At 35.3% G+C, this 16,947-nt stretch overlaps 1 protein-coding gene across 1 annotated transcript in view; it reads right to left on the bottom strand.

Annotated features, from left to right (window-relative positions):
* The window catches only part of Erbb4 (erb-b2 receptor tyrosine kinase 4), a 708,187-nt gene that overhangs the window by 278,071 nt on the left and 413,169 nt on the right, over positions 1-16,947 (bottom strand). The window contains exon 13 of the mRNA XM_059278119.1: positions 3,617-3,749. Coding sequence (XP_059134102.1) covers positions 3,617-3,749 — 133 coding nt within the window. The remainder of the gene's footprint in view (positions 1-3,616; positions 3,750-16,947) is intronic.

The following is a 16,947-nucleotide window of genomic DNA, read 5'->3' as shown; positions in this document are numbered from 1 at the left end:
CTAACTGGGGGGTGGAAAGCACCCCTCTGTTATTTATTAAGTGGCACAATGTTATTTTTTATTTATTTTTTTATGCTGAATGCTGTTTATTGAAGGAGGGAAGAGGTCTTAAATACAGGCTTACAGTACAATGGGAGAACCCTGTAGGGCAGAAGTTCCCTATAGATGTTTTACAGTCTTGCCTCTAAGCTGTTAACGCCCATTATGCAGGATACACAGACAAGGAACTTCCCTTAAGCATTCAGGAGGGTGGAACCCAGCAGGGAATTAGCATAGGGAGGATATCAAGATCAAGGTCAGCAAGCAAGACAACAGTTACCCAAAATGGGGGCCAGAGCCCTACAGGTCCCCCTTTTACTAAAAAAATGAACTAAACACAATGCCACAAGAGCAATGGAGAGAGGAGCATCTTTCCTTCCTAATTTCATTACATGGCTCCTGACTTCTTGCTGCTTCATCAGAGCTCCTCCCTGAAGTCCTGGAGAGTTACGAAGCCTTTAACCATTGTTGTAGCCACCATTACTCTTCTTATTTCACATGCCCCAGTGACTCCACCATGGTTTTTGCAGAGTTCCCTTTATGTGGATGAGTCTTAACCAATTACAGTCTATGATACTAATGTGCTAGCATTGTTAGTATTTGGATCCAGAGTGAATGCTATAAAACTGAATCTCTAAAATTGACATCTTACACCAACAGTAGGATTAGAGAATTAAACACTTGACGTTTAGTTTACTAAGTATCTTCTATAAAAGGAAAAACCATGTTTTATTCAGGTATGATTTTTAAATATGTAATTTCTATCAAAGATCATCGACTGGCACACTGATGGTTTTGTGTTAATCTCAAGGACATAGAATGTATGCTCGATAGGAAAAACTTTGGGGTTCCAAGTTTCCATTATAACTACCATCTCTCCAATTTTGATTGTTCACTAATTATTTTCTCACTTGAATTTGGATATAAATTAGACTGAATTATTTGACTTTCTTTTTTGCATATACATGCAAAAATCTTGTATTTATAAATAGACTTGTAATTTTTATACATGTGTATGTATTCGACAGGTTTAATCAGTTTTTAAGATAAAGTATTTTACTCAACCATTTAATAAACTCAGATTAACTGATAAATGGGAAATCATGATAATGATATACACAGCAAGAACTTGAACAAGACTTTATTAACCACCTTTCACATCACATAATCATAAAGTTGGCAACAATATTCCCACTTTTCATGTAAAAATCAGCTTTAGCCAATGAAGTTGCCATGTGTCTCCTAGGCCCAGCCACTGGAGAATTGAGGCAAGAAAATCAGGTGAGACTAGAAGTTTAAACAAGCTTAGGCAACATAACTAGTCCTCAGAGAAGGAAGAAATGGAGGAAGACATGGAGAGAGGGAGGAAGGACGTACAAAAGAATGGATGGCAGGAAGGAAGGAAGGGCAATAAGGATGGAAGAGTAGGTGGGAGACAGAAACAAGAAAAGAAAAAAGGAAAAACTCAGTATAAAGTTAAAAGGCAGATTCATTTTCCTCAAAAACAACCATAACCAGCTACCTAGGTAAGACAAGAGAAATCAGAACACTGGAGATGGGGGAAGGTTTGAGAAATCCTCATGGAGCAGATAAGAACTGAAAACAAACTTTAGTATGCTTTTAAAACAATTATATTTCTTGGGTTTTACTGTAATGAAAAATACTTTAATAATTTAAATTTCTTTGACACATTTTATTTAATGCAGTAAAGCTAGAGGTTGTTAAATCCAAAAATAAAAATAAAAAAAGTCTAGTTGATTGGGCTTCAAGAAGCCACTAGTTTTTGTTGTTGTTGATGTTTGTTTTTGTTTTGCATCCATTAGTCTGTAGAAATGCAACACAGAATTGAACATATAGCTATGTATTTCTATATTTTATATTTCAGACAACAGTAATACTAGAATACTTAAGAAAAAATAACATTCTAGAAAGAATCAGACTGCCTGTACTCTACTCCTCGCTTGATTATCAGTCAATCCATGATTTTAGCTGATACTATATTACATCAGTCCTCATTGTCCATCATGTGCTGCTGATAGAGAAAACGATTTCTCGATACCCATCTCCTAAGAAATACATGCCTGTATGCTAATCTCTTTCTGCAGCTAACTTGAGCTTAGTGAACTAAATTCTGCTAAAATTCACTTTAATAACATCATTTGCTAGACAGGTGTGTATTTTGATTTGAGGTACTTTATTTAGAGGACTATCTTTCCATAGCAATATGAAGAGGCCTGAATACAATCCCATGGGGCAGGATCTATTGATTACAAAGTTCTAAGCTGAACTATTTCCTATTACTAAATTCTTATTTTAAGTTACTTTTAATGTAAAATTTGGTTTTCATCTGTTACCTCATTTCATAGAGAAAATTTTCCTGTGTCATTTTTAAGAATATATGTATATATATTCTTATATACACACATATATACATATATGTGATAAACATATTTTTATAGTACAAACATGAAGTACAACACTAGTGGTATCAGCTATCATGAAATTAGTTGTCAAAATGAGGAAATTCATGAAGAACATAAGAAATGAAACAAAGACCTTCAAAACTGTAGTTTCCAAAGCTGCCAAAAGTACTTTCATTGAGCTATATGAGAAAAAACTGACTTAGGAACACCCTGAGAAATGTATTACCACACTAATGAAGGGCAATTATGATGCATAAAATTGTGCTATGATAGAGTGTTTTTTAGGGGCATGAATGCCACAGGAGAGGATGGATACTAGGTTTTCTTGCAGGCAATGTGATGGTTGAAGAACCAAAGAAAATTAAAAGTACTGATTAAAACACTGCTTTTTAGAAAGTGGCAGAGTACATTTCAAATACTCTTCAATGTAAATCATAGATGTAGTTTTTCTACAACCCTCACCAGTAGGCAAAGACACAGAGACATATGCTGTTTCTGAGGTGGAAATAAGGCCACTCAACCTGGGTGGAGAAAAATCAGGGGCTCTACCATCACTCTAGGTGAAAAGTGGAAGGAAGTTGTAGGAGGAAAAACTGTAGCAGAGTGTCAGGTGTCAGGAAGCAGTTCTCAACCTGTGGGTTGACTCCTTTGACAAACTTTTATCTCCCAAAATATTGACATTATGATTCATAACTAGAAAAATTACAGTTATGAAGTAGCAATGATAGCAATTTTATGGTTAAGGTTGCATGCTGCATATGACAACATGAGGAACTGTATTAAAGGGTTGCAGCTTCAGGAAGGTTGAGAACCACTGGTGTTGGGGGAAAGAAGGTTGTAGCAATCTACCTCATATTGCAAACTAAAAATTGAACAGTTTTGCTAACACGTAAGATGGTAAAAATTCATTGGTATTTATCTGTCTTGGTAAATGTCTTTAAAAATGTGCAAGCTGGTCAGTACCAGACTTCTTATTTCAAGCGAAAATCAGTTTTCCTTGAAACAACTTTGTATCTCTTCTCTTGCATCACAAGTGCTCTTGAAAAATCTTGATAAACTCCTTCTAAATTCTTACCCTTTTTCTAAAGCTCAGATTTTTGCTTTCATCAGTAGCGCATAGCTCATGAGTTTAAGGTGGCATTGTGGTCTCTTACCCATCATATAGGTTACAAGACTCTATGCAGATTTTCCCCCTGCTGAAGCGCCGGCATGATAGGCACTGGTCTGGCCCAGGTCCCCAACAGCCATCATTTGAACACAGGTGATTGCATATCATCCCTTCAGCAGCTGCAAGACACACCAAAATCAACAGGAAATAAGACAAAGGATATGTTAAAACTTATCATCCATTGTAAACAAGCTGAATAGCATTTTTTTATTAAAAAGGATATTTAATTAAAATATAATTACATTTACTTTCCCCTTTCCCTGTCTTCCCTTAAAATCATCCTAAGTTCCTATTTTACCCTCTCAAATTGTGATGGCATTTTTTGATTATTACTGTCACACACACATATATGCATAAAATATGAATACAATGTGCTGAATAGTTTTCAATGAGTTAGTTTAAGAGTTAAGGGTCAAACTATTGTGGGTGCCTGCCCAGTTGCCATCCTCCATTCTTCCTTCAACTTCTTCCACATTGCACAGTTGCTATATAACTACAGCAAAGTAGACTTTTCCACAAGTTTAAACAAAATCCTTTTATCTAGTTAAACACAAAGGGAGAACATGTGGTTGATACAAATTATCCAAAGTAAAGAGCAAATGATGCCTTTTCCAAGCCAAAATTTTGTTTCACTAATACACCAAATACACCTCCTTTCAACTCTATATGAGGGGTTTTAGAAAAAGGTAGAAGAATTATATCATTAGCAAAATAATTTTTTAAAGTAAGGGGCAGTGAGTAAGATATAGAGAATATAGGAAGACATATAGGAAGACATAGAAATTGACCATATGACCTTGCACATACTAAGCAAGCACTCTATTACTGAACTATACCCCCAGTCTTTGACACAGGATGTCAATAAGTTACCTAGGCTGGTCTTGAACTTGCTCTGTAGTTCAAACTGGCCATGATCATGTGATTGCCCTATGTAATACCTGAGAGTTTTATGCCTAGACCATAGTATAGCATTTTTTTTTTGTGGTTTAGATTTTGATTGGAGAAATACCAAAGACTTTGGAGGCCTTGTTTTAGGTTTTGTACTTCAATTTCACCATTGGTGTTCTTATTTAGAATGAACATTTATTCAGTATGGTATTAGTGCATAACAATTTTATTAACAGGATGCAATGTATTGAATAAGAACAAAGACTTCAATTCCTGGTCTACATATCTGAACTTACCTGAGGCACCTGGAGTGCAGCATGACTTTCATGAAAAGTTAAAAATTCTCAAGATAAAAGTGAAAAAAATCTTCCCTATCTTTCCATTAGTCACCAATTTTACCAATATGAAACTGTTGTATGCCAGTTTGTATGTATGTCAAGCTCCAAGGCTACACACAGGGTACATAGAATAAACCACAGCATAGAAAAATCTAATTTAGGACTTTCTTATCTCAGGGGTATTTCTAGAGCATCAAACTTTTTTATCTGTAGGTCTTTATAAATAAGTTTCTATTTATTTGAGGGAAAAAGAGTCATACATGTTCTGTGGGTCAATTTCTTTTACTCTAGTTCTAATTTTTCTCAGCTCTGATTCCCTAGCTCTTCTTTCTACATCGCTATATACACATTTCTAACAGGAGACTCTTGCAATAATGGGAAAAGTTACAAGGCTATCTCTCAAGGTCATTGCACATTTCTTGAAAGATGATAAGGAGCAAAACCATTTACCATGGCAACACGTAGGTGGGAACATGGTGCTTGGCACATTCCCTGGGCAGTGGAATCTTCAGGTAGCTGGACATAAAACTATTTTTCTCTGAACTGGGTTAATTGGTTAGTTATTATTTGGGACCTAAATAATAAACAGTTAGTTAGTTGGAACTTGAGTTTTATATCATCAACTGAGATTAGAAGTTTGTGTAGAGTATTAATTACTATAAGTATACTAGGGAGAGCTGCTGGTCCCATTATCAATTGGACCTGGCAGGGGAAGCTGGCAAGCAATTCAGGTCACTATTGTCTCTGAAGGACTTTGATTCAATAACCCAGAAATTTTGTAATTCCATCCTTGAGTATAATCTGTGAAAGTCCAACTAGCGATCTATCCACAGACACTGTGTCTGGCCAATATGCCCTGTCAGTTTAGCTAATTATAGAGAATAGGCTTCTAAGTCTTACAGTCCAAGAGGAATAATAGATCTAGATATGAAGCATATTCTAGTCTATTTCTATACATCAAAATTATACAGCTTAATGAGAAGTCATCTTCCTGACAATCTATAAGTATATGTGCCCATAAGATTGAGATGCAATCATGAGATTACATATACACTTACATGAAAATACATGGTATCGGGGAGATACCATAGCTGCTTTTGCACAGGTGAAATTACAGAGTGAAGCAACAGTTTTCAGAGTCAGTGGTCCAGAAGCCTTGCTTCACTAGGTTATCCCATTAAAGAATTATTCACCTAGTGGTTTGACATCTGAATTATCAATTGCTGTATGCTGCATTTGCGTCATGGCCTGCAATAGCTCATGACACAAAACATGGGTTTTCAGACAAGAGCATCTGTGATTTGTGTTTGGATAGAGTGAACATGAGCTGCAAGCATACCAGGTATCATGAAAATCAACTCCTCCAGCATATACTTGAGAAAGTAAGCTGCTTATATTTTCTTGTTGAGTGGTTTAAAACCAACAATCTAAACTGTCCAATTCACATCACCTTTGCTCAAAACCTAAGACTAAGGGCTACTTACTTTAATCTATGTAATATATCAAGATTGACAGATTTACCTAGACACATTTATACTTTATACTTGTGTAACAATAATCTTTCCTATAATTGTTAAAGAGAGGAACATTGACCTATATGAACATATGACACTGGTATGGTTCAGATGTAAAGTTTACCTCCCACCAGAGTTGGCCAGCAAAAGCTAGATATCTAGCTGGTGATTTTATTGACAAGTGATTGGATTATAATAGTACAAACTTCATCACTGAGTTAATCCATTGATATCTTTTCCTTTTTTTGTATTCAAGTATTTATGGGAGTATATTCAAAATCGTCAAAACCTGGAATCAACACAAGTATACTACAATGAGTACTCAGATTAACAAATTGTAATATAAAATCTAGAAAAGAAACAAACAAACAAAACCACTCATGAGTAGATTCATAACATGGATATTTCTATAAGCATTATATAATGTGAAAGGACCTTAACATAGAAGATGGCACAATGGAGTGTTCAACTTATAACTTTGACATAATGTCAGCAGATGTCAGTAACTGAGACTGGAAAGGGTAGTGAGTACTGAGGGACAAAAGGAAGTCATCAATGTATTTTTTCACTGGCATTGTATAATTTAACTATACAAATTACAAAATAAAATGCATAGGTATAAAGAAAAAGTCAGAAATTAAAAATTAAAACCATTTTGTGGTGCAAGGATTTAAACTCATGACCTCAGTTAAGTTACACTCTCAGCTGCTTTTAAAACTTGAAAATAAAAAAAAATCTAAAGCAATAACTTTATATCCTTACATATTCTCACAAACACTAATTGTATATTCATTCTTTTTTCAGGCTCTATTTTGTTATTCAATGAGAATGGCCTCTCAAGGCTCATGGCTTGGAATGCTTGGTCACTATAGAGGGGCACTATTTGAAAGGATTAGGAGGTGTGGACTTGTTGGAGGAAGTGTGTGACTGGGGGTGGGCTTTGAGGTTTCAAAAAGCCCATGCCAAGCTCAGTGTCTTTCTCTTCTTTCTGCCTGTGGATCCAGATGTAGAACTCTCAGCTAATTTCCAGCACCATGTCTACCTGCATGCCACCATGTTTCCAACCATGATGACAACGGACTAAACCTCTGACACTGTCAGCAATCCCCAATGAAATGCTTTCCTGCAGGAGAGTTGCCGTGGTCAGCCTGTCTCTTCATAGCAGTAGAAAATTGACTAAGAAAATTGCTGATTAGATTATAAAATTATTTTTAGATCTACCATGAATTTGGTAACAATAGTTAGATAAAATATTTTCTGCCAGTACCTGATTTATTGATTTTATTATTCTTGGGGAGAATCTGTGAACTAAAATTTCCTCAAAGGAAAGATTAAGTGAGTTATACCCACCTGAAGCTATGCACTGGGCCAAAGAAGATGATGTTCCATAAACAGAGAAGGACTGGTTTTCAGTCAAAGGTATACAAGTAGCTGTGCTCCCCTACTAGAACCTCCAAACAAGATCCTATTAATGTCTTAATACTGAATGGGCTAGCTATTAGAAAAGGGGGCTTAGTTGAAGAAAGATGATGTTCACTGATAGTGTACCCTTGGCAGGTATAACTTTTATACAGCCCTTCTCTCTCTCTCTGTCTCTCTGTCTCTCTGTCTCTCTGTCTCTCTCTGTCTCTCTCTCTGTCTCTCTGTCTCTGTCTCTCTCTCTCTCTCTCTCTCTCTCTCTCTCTCTCTCTCTCTCTCTCTCTCTCTTTCTGCTTCCTGGATGCATAGAGGTGAACAGCTTTATTCTGGTACATGCTCCTCTCCCCATGACTTTCTGATCCCCATTGGATCCAATGGTTTATTAAGATTAAGATTTCTGATAGTGTGAGATAAAAATAAATTTTCTCCTTTAATGTGATTTTTCTAGAGTATTTTAACAATGAAAAGGATGACCAGCCCAGATATTATAAAATCTAAAGTTTACAACTTGTTGTGCTACGTATACACAATTACAAACTACTTCCACTGTCCAGAAATAAATGTATTGATCATCTGTAAAAGATTTCATTTCATCTATGGAACCACTCATGCCTGCTCATCTCCTTCAGACAATCCCAGGTTACATCTGTTACTATGGTTATTTGTAGTTCAAAAAATTTTCTATAAATGGAGTTGTATAGTATGCTTGTCTTTTATTACATTTATTTCACTCTATGGAATTACATTCAGAATAGTTCATGATGTTTTATTAATAGTTCACTCATTTTTAGACCTACATGTATTTCATTATGTGTATACATTATATTTTTCCTAATCCACATAGTGGTAGATATTAAGGGAGTTTTTCATTTTTGGCTATTAGATCTTACAATATTATGAATATCTATCCAAGTTATAGACAAAAATTTTGTGTTTCTTGGGTAAATACTTAGATATAAAATGACTGAATATTATGGCAAGCCATCAAAGAAACTGTCAAATTCTCATCCAAAGAAGTTTTTCCATTTATTTTGGTTTATTTATTTAGTATTCATACAATAGCTTGCATATCTATATACTTATTATTTATTTAATATTTAACATATATACATATGTATATATACATACATACACAAACATATATATTTACACACACATAGCTGAAGCCTAATAAAAAATATACCTGTCCATGGTGTATTCTATGCTGGGTTCAAAGACCTTGGATACAAGAAGAACAATGTCAGAGCTGCTTTGTTCAAGTCTAAGCCCAGAGAACAAGCAGTAATGTGGTCCAATTCACATCCCAATGGCAGGAGAAGACCATGTTCTAGTAAAACAGGTAAATACAGAGAAGATCCTTTCCTCCATTTCTTTCTAATCAAATCCTCAAAGGAACAGATATCGCCCCTCCATTGTAAACAGAACAAACTGCTTCTCTCAGTCTACTAGTTCAAACACTAAACTCATCCAAAACCACTCTCACAGACACAGCCAAAATAATGTCTAACAAAATATCTTGCCATTTTAGTGTTAATTAAAGCATACAAGAATTTAACTATTACAGGCTCATGTATAACTAAATGAGTTACAGGACTGTAACAATGAAGTGAGAGCCAGAATAACAACTTGGAGGGAACAGAGTAACAGAAGAAATGGTTTATTTTTGCCCTCGGTTCATTGTTATAGTCTATCACGGTGGGAAAATCACATCAGAGTAAATCTATAGTCAAGAGGCAAAGAAAGATTAAGGGCTGCTGCTACCCAGCATCCTTTCTCCATTTACACAGAAAAGGATCCCAGCCAGAGAATGGTGCTGTTCACAGTGAGTCAGTCAGTCTTTCCATCTCAGTGAAAACAAACAAGAAAATCTCCCAGATCCTTTTTTTCTGAGACTTAATGCAAATGTCTTTCACAGGTGTGCATGGAGGTTTTTCTCCTAGAAGATTCTAGGCTTTCTCAGGTTGATGATGAACACCAACCATCACTGGAGTGTTATAATTACTGATCCTATAAATATTTTGCAGACTTGTTTGTGAGGCTGTACTTTTAACTTTTTTTTAAGGAAAAAAATATTCTTTTCACTTTATTCAGGTCATTTTGGTTATATGGTAGGATCATTTTCAGTAAGATTTTCTTTCTTAAGCTGTCAAAATGTTTTTCTAGAGTTGTTTCATTTTATATTCTCAACAGTAGAGCATTCAATATCCTACTTTTATGAATCTTCCATTCTAATACATATTATGATAGCTCATTGTAATCTAATTTAAATTTCCATGAAAATTTAATAACACTTAACCAGTTAGAAGTACGTGTGTATAATTAATATATATATATATATATACCATCTATCTCTCTGTCCATCTATCTATTATCTATAATCTACTTAAAATCTATCATCTATCTATAATCATCATGTATATACTGTCTAAATTTCCATCCATCCATCCACCTATCTATCTATCTATCTATCTATCTATCTATCTATCTATCTATCTCTTATCTATCATCATCTATGCATCTGATAATCTTTCTTTTCTAATTAGAACTTTTTCTCATAATTTGTAACTTGGACTTTTCTCTTTTTGGTAAGAAAGTTTGTAGAACAACAACAAAAGAAAATTGCCTTCACATTCAGCTCTTTTTCTTTCTATTTTTTCTTTGTTTTCCTTTCCTTAAGGAAAAAAAATCTTTTATTGTTGGTAATCTGGATTGGTGCATTTCACAGTGATTGGTCACTGAACCATATCCCAACTTCTCTTAAGCCATTTACTAGGATGTTGAGGATTCTAGTCATAGATTACTGAGAATGGAAGTAAAACCACTATCTACTACTTTGCCAGTCTGGGTCAGTCAAGTTGGGACTGTGGTTTTTTTGTTTGTTTGTTTGGTTGGTTGGTTGGTTGGATTTTTTTCCCCTGTAGAGTTTAGCCAGAACACAGCCATTATTACCTAAATGGTGTCTATCATGTTAGGTGATTCAGTTTTCTGAGATTTAGAGCAGAAAGAACTGACTTTATGGTAGTATTTTTGGTCTTCAAAAGTTGGAATACTTAAGTTGCCTGTTCCTAGGCATCCATATTTGAGACACATGAAAAAGAAAACTCAGTCAACCCTTAGAATCCAAATTCCCAAATCCATCTGAATCTTCTTTCTGTTTTCAGAGTATTGTGTTGCTTAACATATGGTGCCCATGGTTTGATCATGTATCAAACATGATTGAATGTTTTTGTATGAATCAATGCTCACTATTAATGAGAAGTAATAATATTGTTTTTATGAACATCCATTATATGTGTATTTGTTACTTTCATATTCTAATTTTATCATATATAAAGCTTATAAATACTTTCATGGTATTAACATTTTTATCAGAATTATGAAGAGGAAAATCTCACTTATTAAGAGAACAATTTGTGAAGACAATGGGGAGATTTTAAAAAATAGTGTATAATTGTCATGAATCAGAGTCTTTGTACTCATTCATTATCTTTGGGTATTCCTATTATCACAATCAATATGTCAAATCCATTGTGTATCAAATTCCAAGCCCCTCAGCTGCCTTTTGATTTCCCTCTTTAGGAAGTGGTCAAGCCTGCAGTATCTATTTAACATTGTCTATTTCATGGTGGTTCATCATTTTTTGGTCCATTTTTATCATTCTGCATTTTATTTTTCAGGTTTAATGCTATTTTATCCTTGCACCTAGCTTCCCCTCCTTTCAGAGGTGACAGAACTTTACCATATGTGGAAACATAAAACTGCTGGGATTTTCTGTTGTTCTTTCACATTATTTGACCTGAATGCTTTGGCTTCATCAAGATCCCACATCCTTTCTACTCTCTATTTCTTCTTCGATTATTTATTCTGGTTTCTAATAACATAGAAGCTTTGAATCAAGGCAACAGAACCTCATGAAAGAAAAACAATACTAAACAAACAAACAAAAACCATAATACCTACTTTTGACTCATTCTTTCCAAACAACTAGGTGGGACTGAAGACTGGAAGATTATTTCCTGTAAAGCGAAAGTAAAGTAAGTGCCTCCAAAAGGCATAAAACAAAAGGCCAGGGAAGCTGCTGCTTCTTTGAAATTCTTAAGAGAGAAAAATTTCGATCATCACCAAGAAGTCAACACACATCTGACCGACCTCCCAGAGCAGTCATCATGTGTGGAGCAGAAGACCTGTTCACTGGGTTAGAGTTCATAAGGCCATTGTTAGCCTCTCTAAAGAAACTTTAGCATTGTAGTTAGCAGGAAACCTTTCCCTTTCTCTGTGTTTTCTCTGGAAGCTGTAAAACAGATTTTTCTTGATTTTGTCTGAATTGTACTTGTCTATTAAAAATTTGGAGAGATAATAATGTGCTTAGTATTTCGACCTTTGTAGAGAATATTGAAGCTGCTTCCATTAAAATAGAGATGAGTTTAAAATAATGAATTTTGCTACAGTGCTGCTTGTGTGACAGCAAATGGATTAGCTCAAAAATATTGAAAGTGAGCACCTGTCTACGGGCACAAAGGCAGAAAAGTTTTCTTTCAATGTAGAGCAAATGTAACTACTATGTTGGTATTATTTATCATACACTGAAGCATGGATTTTACTTAGAATGGATTTAGATAGGTAGCATTAATCTTTTTTTTTTAAATGCTGACAACTTTATTTAATATAGAGAAGTTAAGCTTTCCTGATAAGACAGACATAGGTTCAAATCTTTATTGCCTCATGAGCCATGTTGCCACGGGCAATTACTTTCCTGCTACAGCTTTGTAAAATGAATAATATCACCCTTTTAGGATTAAGGTGAATACAATCATAATATTAGTATAGTATTTATTACACAGTTGGGCATTTTAAATAAACAACCAACAAATTAATTGATAAGAAATTTTAAAAAATGAAAATGTATTCACGTACTTACTAGTAAAAGTATTTGTTTAGAAACCCTTTCCATCATGGACACTGTAAATCTGTTACCTCACAGGAGGTATAGCTACTTCTGTGCGTTGATAGTGGATCAATAATCCTGTTTGTATTTGCATAATTTTGATAGGTAACCAACATGACAGTACAGTATAAGGTGGTGATAGATTTTAGCATTATTCTCACTATTGAAGAGATGGCATTTGACAGTGATCAGATTGAGCAACATGTCTGCTGAGATGGTTAAGAAAACTGGAAGAATTCAAGCAGAAGGGTCTGTGGGCAATTATAAATTACAACTTTAGCGAAGAGATTCCAAGGAAGGAACTACAGTAATGTTTTCAGAGACTAGGCCGAACATAGGCAAAGGTTCCTGGGAAGCTCTTGAAGTAGATGGGGCGGGGTTATCAGGTTATCTTGAAAAGCTAAATGAGCTGTGTAAAAGTATTGGCAATTTTTTTTTAAAGCAAGAGACAACAAAAAGAAAACAGAACAAGAATAACAACAAAATCCATCTGATTCACTTAGAAACTCATGCATCCAATCTTATCAATGGGACCAACTTGAGAACATGTTTTGACAGTTGGTGAAATGGACATAATAATGATAATTTAGTTAAGACCTAATCAAAGCATATCAGTTTTATCCATGATACAAAAGCTGGGAGATAGGAGGTGGAACTCTCTTAACTCTAAGGTCTTTTTTAGTAGACCCCCATTAGGATCATCCTTTTAATTTCATAAAGATTGGGAGATGTCTAAGAAAAAAGCAGCCTCGAGCAAATGCAAGTATAAAGTCCCGGTGGGTGATTCTGAACACTTGGTCCAGCAGAACCTAAGAAACTGAGTTGTCTAAAACAACATGAATATAGTCTTGTAGTTCTGGATGTCAAAAATCAGAATGAATCTCATTCAAGGCAACATAAAGACTATTACCTTCTCGAGGCTCCATGAGTTCAGTTTTTCTTTCACTCTTTCCGTTTTTAGAGGCTCTTTTGATATCCCATGGGTTGCAGACACATAATTACATTATCTGCTCCTGTAGTCACAGGATCTTTTTCTTTACTCTAGTCAATTTCACCTCTAACAATGAATGACACATTTGATTGTATTCCTGCCTCATCCTGATAACCTAGGGTAATGGTCATGTCTTTAAATCTACACCATCTGTGGGTCCCCTCTGTCTTTTACGGTAACATGTGGGTTACATGTGTCCATCCTTGGGGGCATTATTTCCTCCAGAGCAGATGCTAAGTTGTACTGCAGTAAGTCTATGATTAAGAAAATTTAAATAGCCGGGCGGTGGTGGCGCACGCCTTTAATCCTAGCATTCGGGAGGCAGAGCCAGGCGGATCTCTGTGAGTTCGAGGCCAGCCTGGACTACCAAGTGAGTTCCAGGAAAGGCGCAAAGCTACACAGAGAAACCCTGTCTCGAAAAACCAAAAAAAAAAAAAAAAAAAAAAAAGAAAGAAAATTTAAATAAATAACAAGGAGGAAGATACTATTGCATTTATACGAATGGAAGTGTCTAAAAATATTAAATGGGTGCTCCATGAACAAACTACGAAAGTAGGATCACCTCAATATGCCACTGGTCAGACTGGGAAGGTGAAACAGATGTTAATCATAGCATGCTCAGCCTCAGGATTCTTAGTAACTCTGGCCTGTCACCTGGCTATGACTTGGGCATGAAACTCTGAAAGTAGGAGTTGAGAGGAATGAAATGTAGCAGAAATTAGACGTTAGAAATTCTTCAAATACTGTTTATATAGTGAATACATTATAAAGTACCACCCAGAAAGAATATTAAACTGTAGAAAGTTAAATAAGTATTTTACTGAAACTCATAAGTGAATAAAAGTTAGTAACACAATACATTCTATATGTGTACTATAAGTACTCAATAAGTAATTATCATTAAATATCCCTTTTACTGAGTGGGAGACTTTTTAGTAATTACAAAATAAAAACACTACTTAAAGGATATTTTTAAAAGTTTGCTGTTTTATGCTGTCTTCTAAATTTGTCCTGAAATGTATTCTAAGTTACTCAACTGCAAATTTTCCTATTCTGAGTCCTTTTTGAGGGAGTGAACCTCCACAATAAGAAATTAATTGTCCAGTCCATATGTTTTTTACGTTTATTTATGTTAACCATCTTAGTGTTTGCGAATTTCATACATGAATATAATATTTACATCATTTTCTTTTCCATTTCATCCACTCCAGTTCCTCCAGGGCTCTCTCGCTGTCTCTTCGTTTGAGACTTCATGTTTAATTATTATTTTTATATGTGTGTACCTGTGTACACACACACACACACACACACACACACACACACACACACATATATATATATATACACACACACACATATATATGTATAAACCTTATGAGTCCATTTAGTTATTACTCCTGTGTATAGGTATAGGTATCTAGAAATGACCGCTTAGAATTTGATAACCTAACTTTGGCTCATACATAGAGATAACTGATTCTTCCCTTTAAAGCAGCCATTTATTACCCATAGCTCTTCATCTCTGGCTTGAGCCCTTGTGAGTTGTCTCCCGTCTACATTGGGATGTCAACTGTCATCATACAGCTCTTGTTTACGTGACCATATTTTTAAGATGTAATGGTCACATCTCATCGTTACATATACTTGTAACTAACACATGATATGGAAAGTAATAGGAGAAGAGACAAAGTAGTGTTTCCCATAGACACCTGTCTCATTATGGTGTGGTACATACAAAGAATGCAGAATTAGGGACCACACAACACAAATGTTTCTGTTAGTTTCCAAGAGTTTTGCTGATAAAACATCACCTGCTGCATGGCTTAACATGACAGAAAAGTGTTGTTTTGTAAACTTCAAAGCCAGAAACATGCAAAAAAAGGTCTTAGGCAGTTATTTCTTTCTTTATTATTATCATTTTTTTTTGAGGCAGATCATGACTCTGACCTAACTTCCTGTGGTGCCAGCCACACTTTGGTTTTATTAGCTTATGACTGTATCACTCCAGTTATGTTCCTCTTCTCTCCAAATTGTCACATGGTGTTTCCTCTAACTGTCATGTTTCTTCTAAGTACACTAGTCACTGATTAATGTCTTAATCGACTTGTGTAACTCCATTTTAACACAATTTGGATCATGTCTACAATTATTTGAAGTCAGATTCCATGATACAGATGGTCAGGATATTCCAAGGTCTTTTGGGGGCGGGCAAGGGGCAACACAAAGCACAGAGCTTCACAGAAGTGTCTCTGGCAATTGAAGCCCAGGCTCCTGTACTTTAATGTTCAACAGCTTCACCTTCAAAGTACTGTGGCCGCTCATCTAGAGGCAGGTCAGGTTACAGCACTGTCCTGTGAAATGGAAACTGAAACCTGCTGCGGGGCTGGCTTTGGTCATTGAGAAGTTCCTGATGCCTTTAGACATTTCAGGTTAAAAATTAGAAGAGATCTCATTTTTTAAACTAATCAGCAACAGTAACTGCTAATTATTTTTGAAAAGAACATAGAGAGCATTTGAGGCATTGTTAGTAATTAGACATTGTGCCGTTTCAAATAAAATAAGGAAAGAATTACAAAAAGCAGTGTACTGATAGTTACTTTGGTAATTTGGGAAGGGAGATCTTAGAAGCATAATTAAGAGTTTCTATCTTCTGATTACTTCAAAGGATATTGTTTACACTGGATCCTGATTTATGCACCTTAAGGTTCACATTGAGCCTGGTTTAATGAAAAGTACAGGAAAGTGCATTAATTTGTACATGAACATAGGTGATCAGATCCCAAGCACAGTTCCTCTACCATCTACTTTGTAAATGCACTGGACTGAGAGGATGTGCCTAGGATAGGATTATGCAAACTAAAGATGGCCATGCAGAACTGTTAGCATGGTAGAGAATCTCCTTTCTTAGCAGGAGTGCCTAAAGGCATAATTTTATATTATGATTAATCATAAATTATACCCAGAGCTTATAATCTGTTGCATACAAAAAATTAGAGCAAGAATGACCTTGATAACAAGTGCATAGGATTTTTATAGGAAACAAATTTCTTATGATATTTTAGAAAGTAAAATATTTATTCTACAGTTGTCATTGTCATGGTTACCAGCACAAATAGGAGAGTGCATGAAGAAAATATTGCTTCCGACCCTGTCTCTGTCATATGCTTTCCTTCCTTATTCACCAACTTCTTCTGAATTACATACAGGAAACAGAGTGACTCA

Source organism: Peromyscus eremicus, chromosome 13, assembly GCF_949786415.1.
Source record: "Peromyscus eremicus chromosome 13, PerEre_H2_v1, whole genome shotgun sequence".
Taxonomy (NCBI): domain Eukaryota; kingdom Metazoa; phylum Chordata; class Mammalia; order Rodentia; family Cricetidae; genus Peromyscus; species Peromyscus eremicus.
Note: the sequence above shows the minus strand (reverse complement) of the source record. Positions and strands in the feature narration are given on the sequence as shown.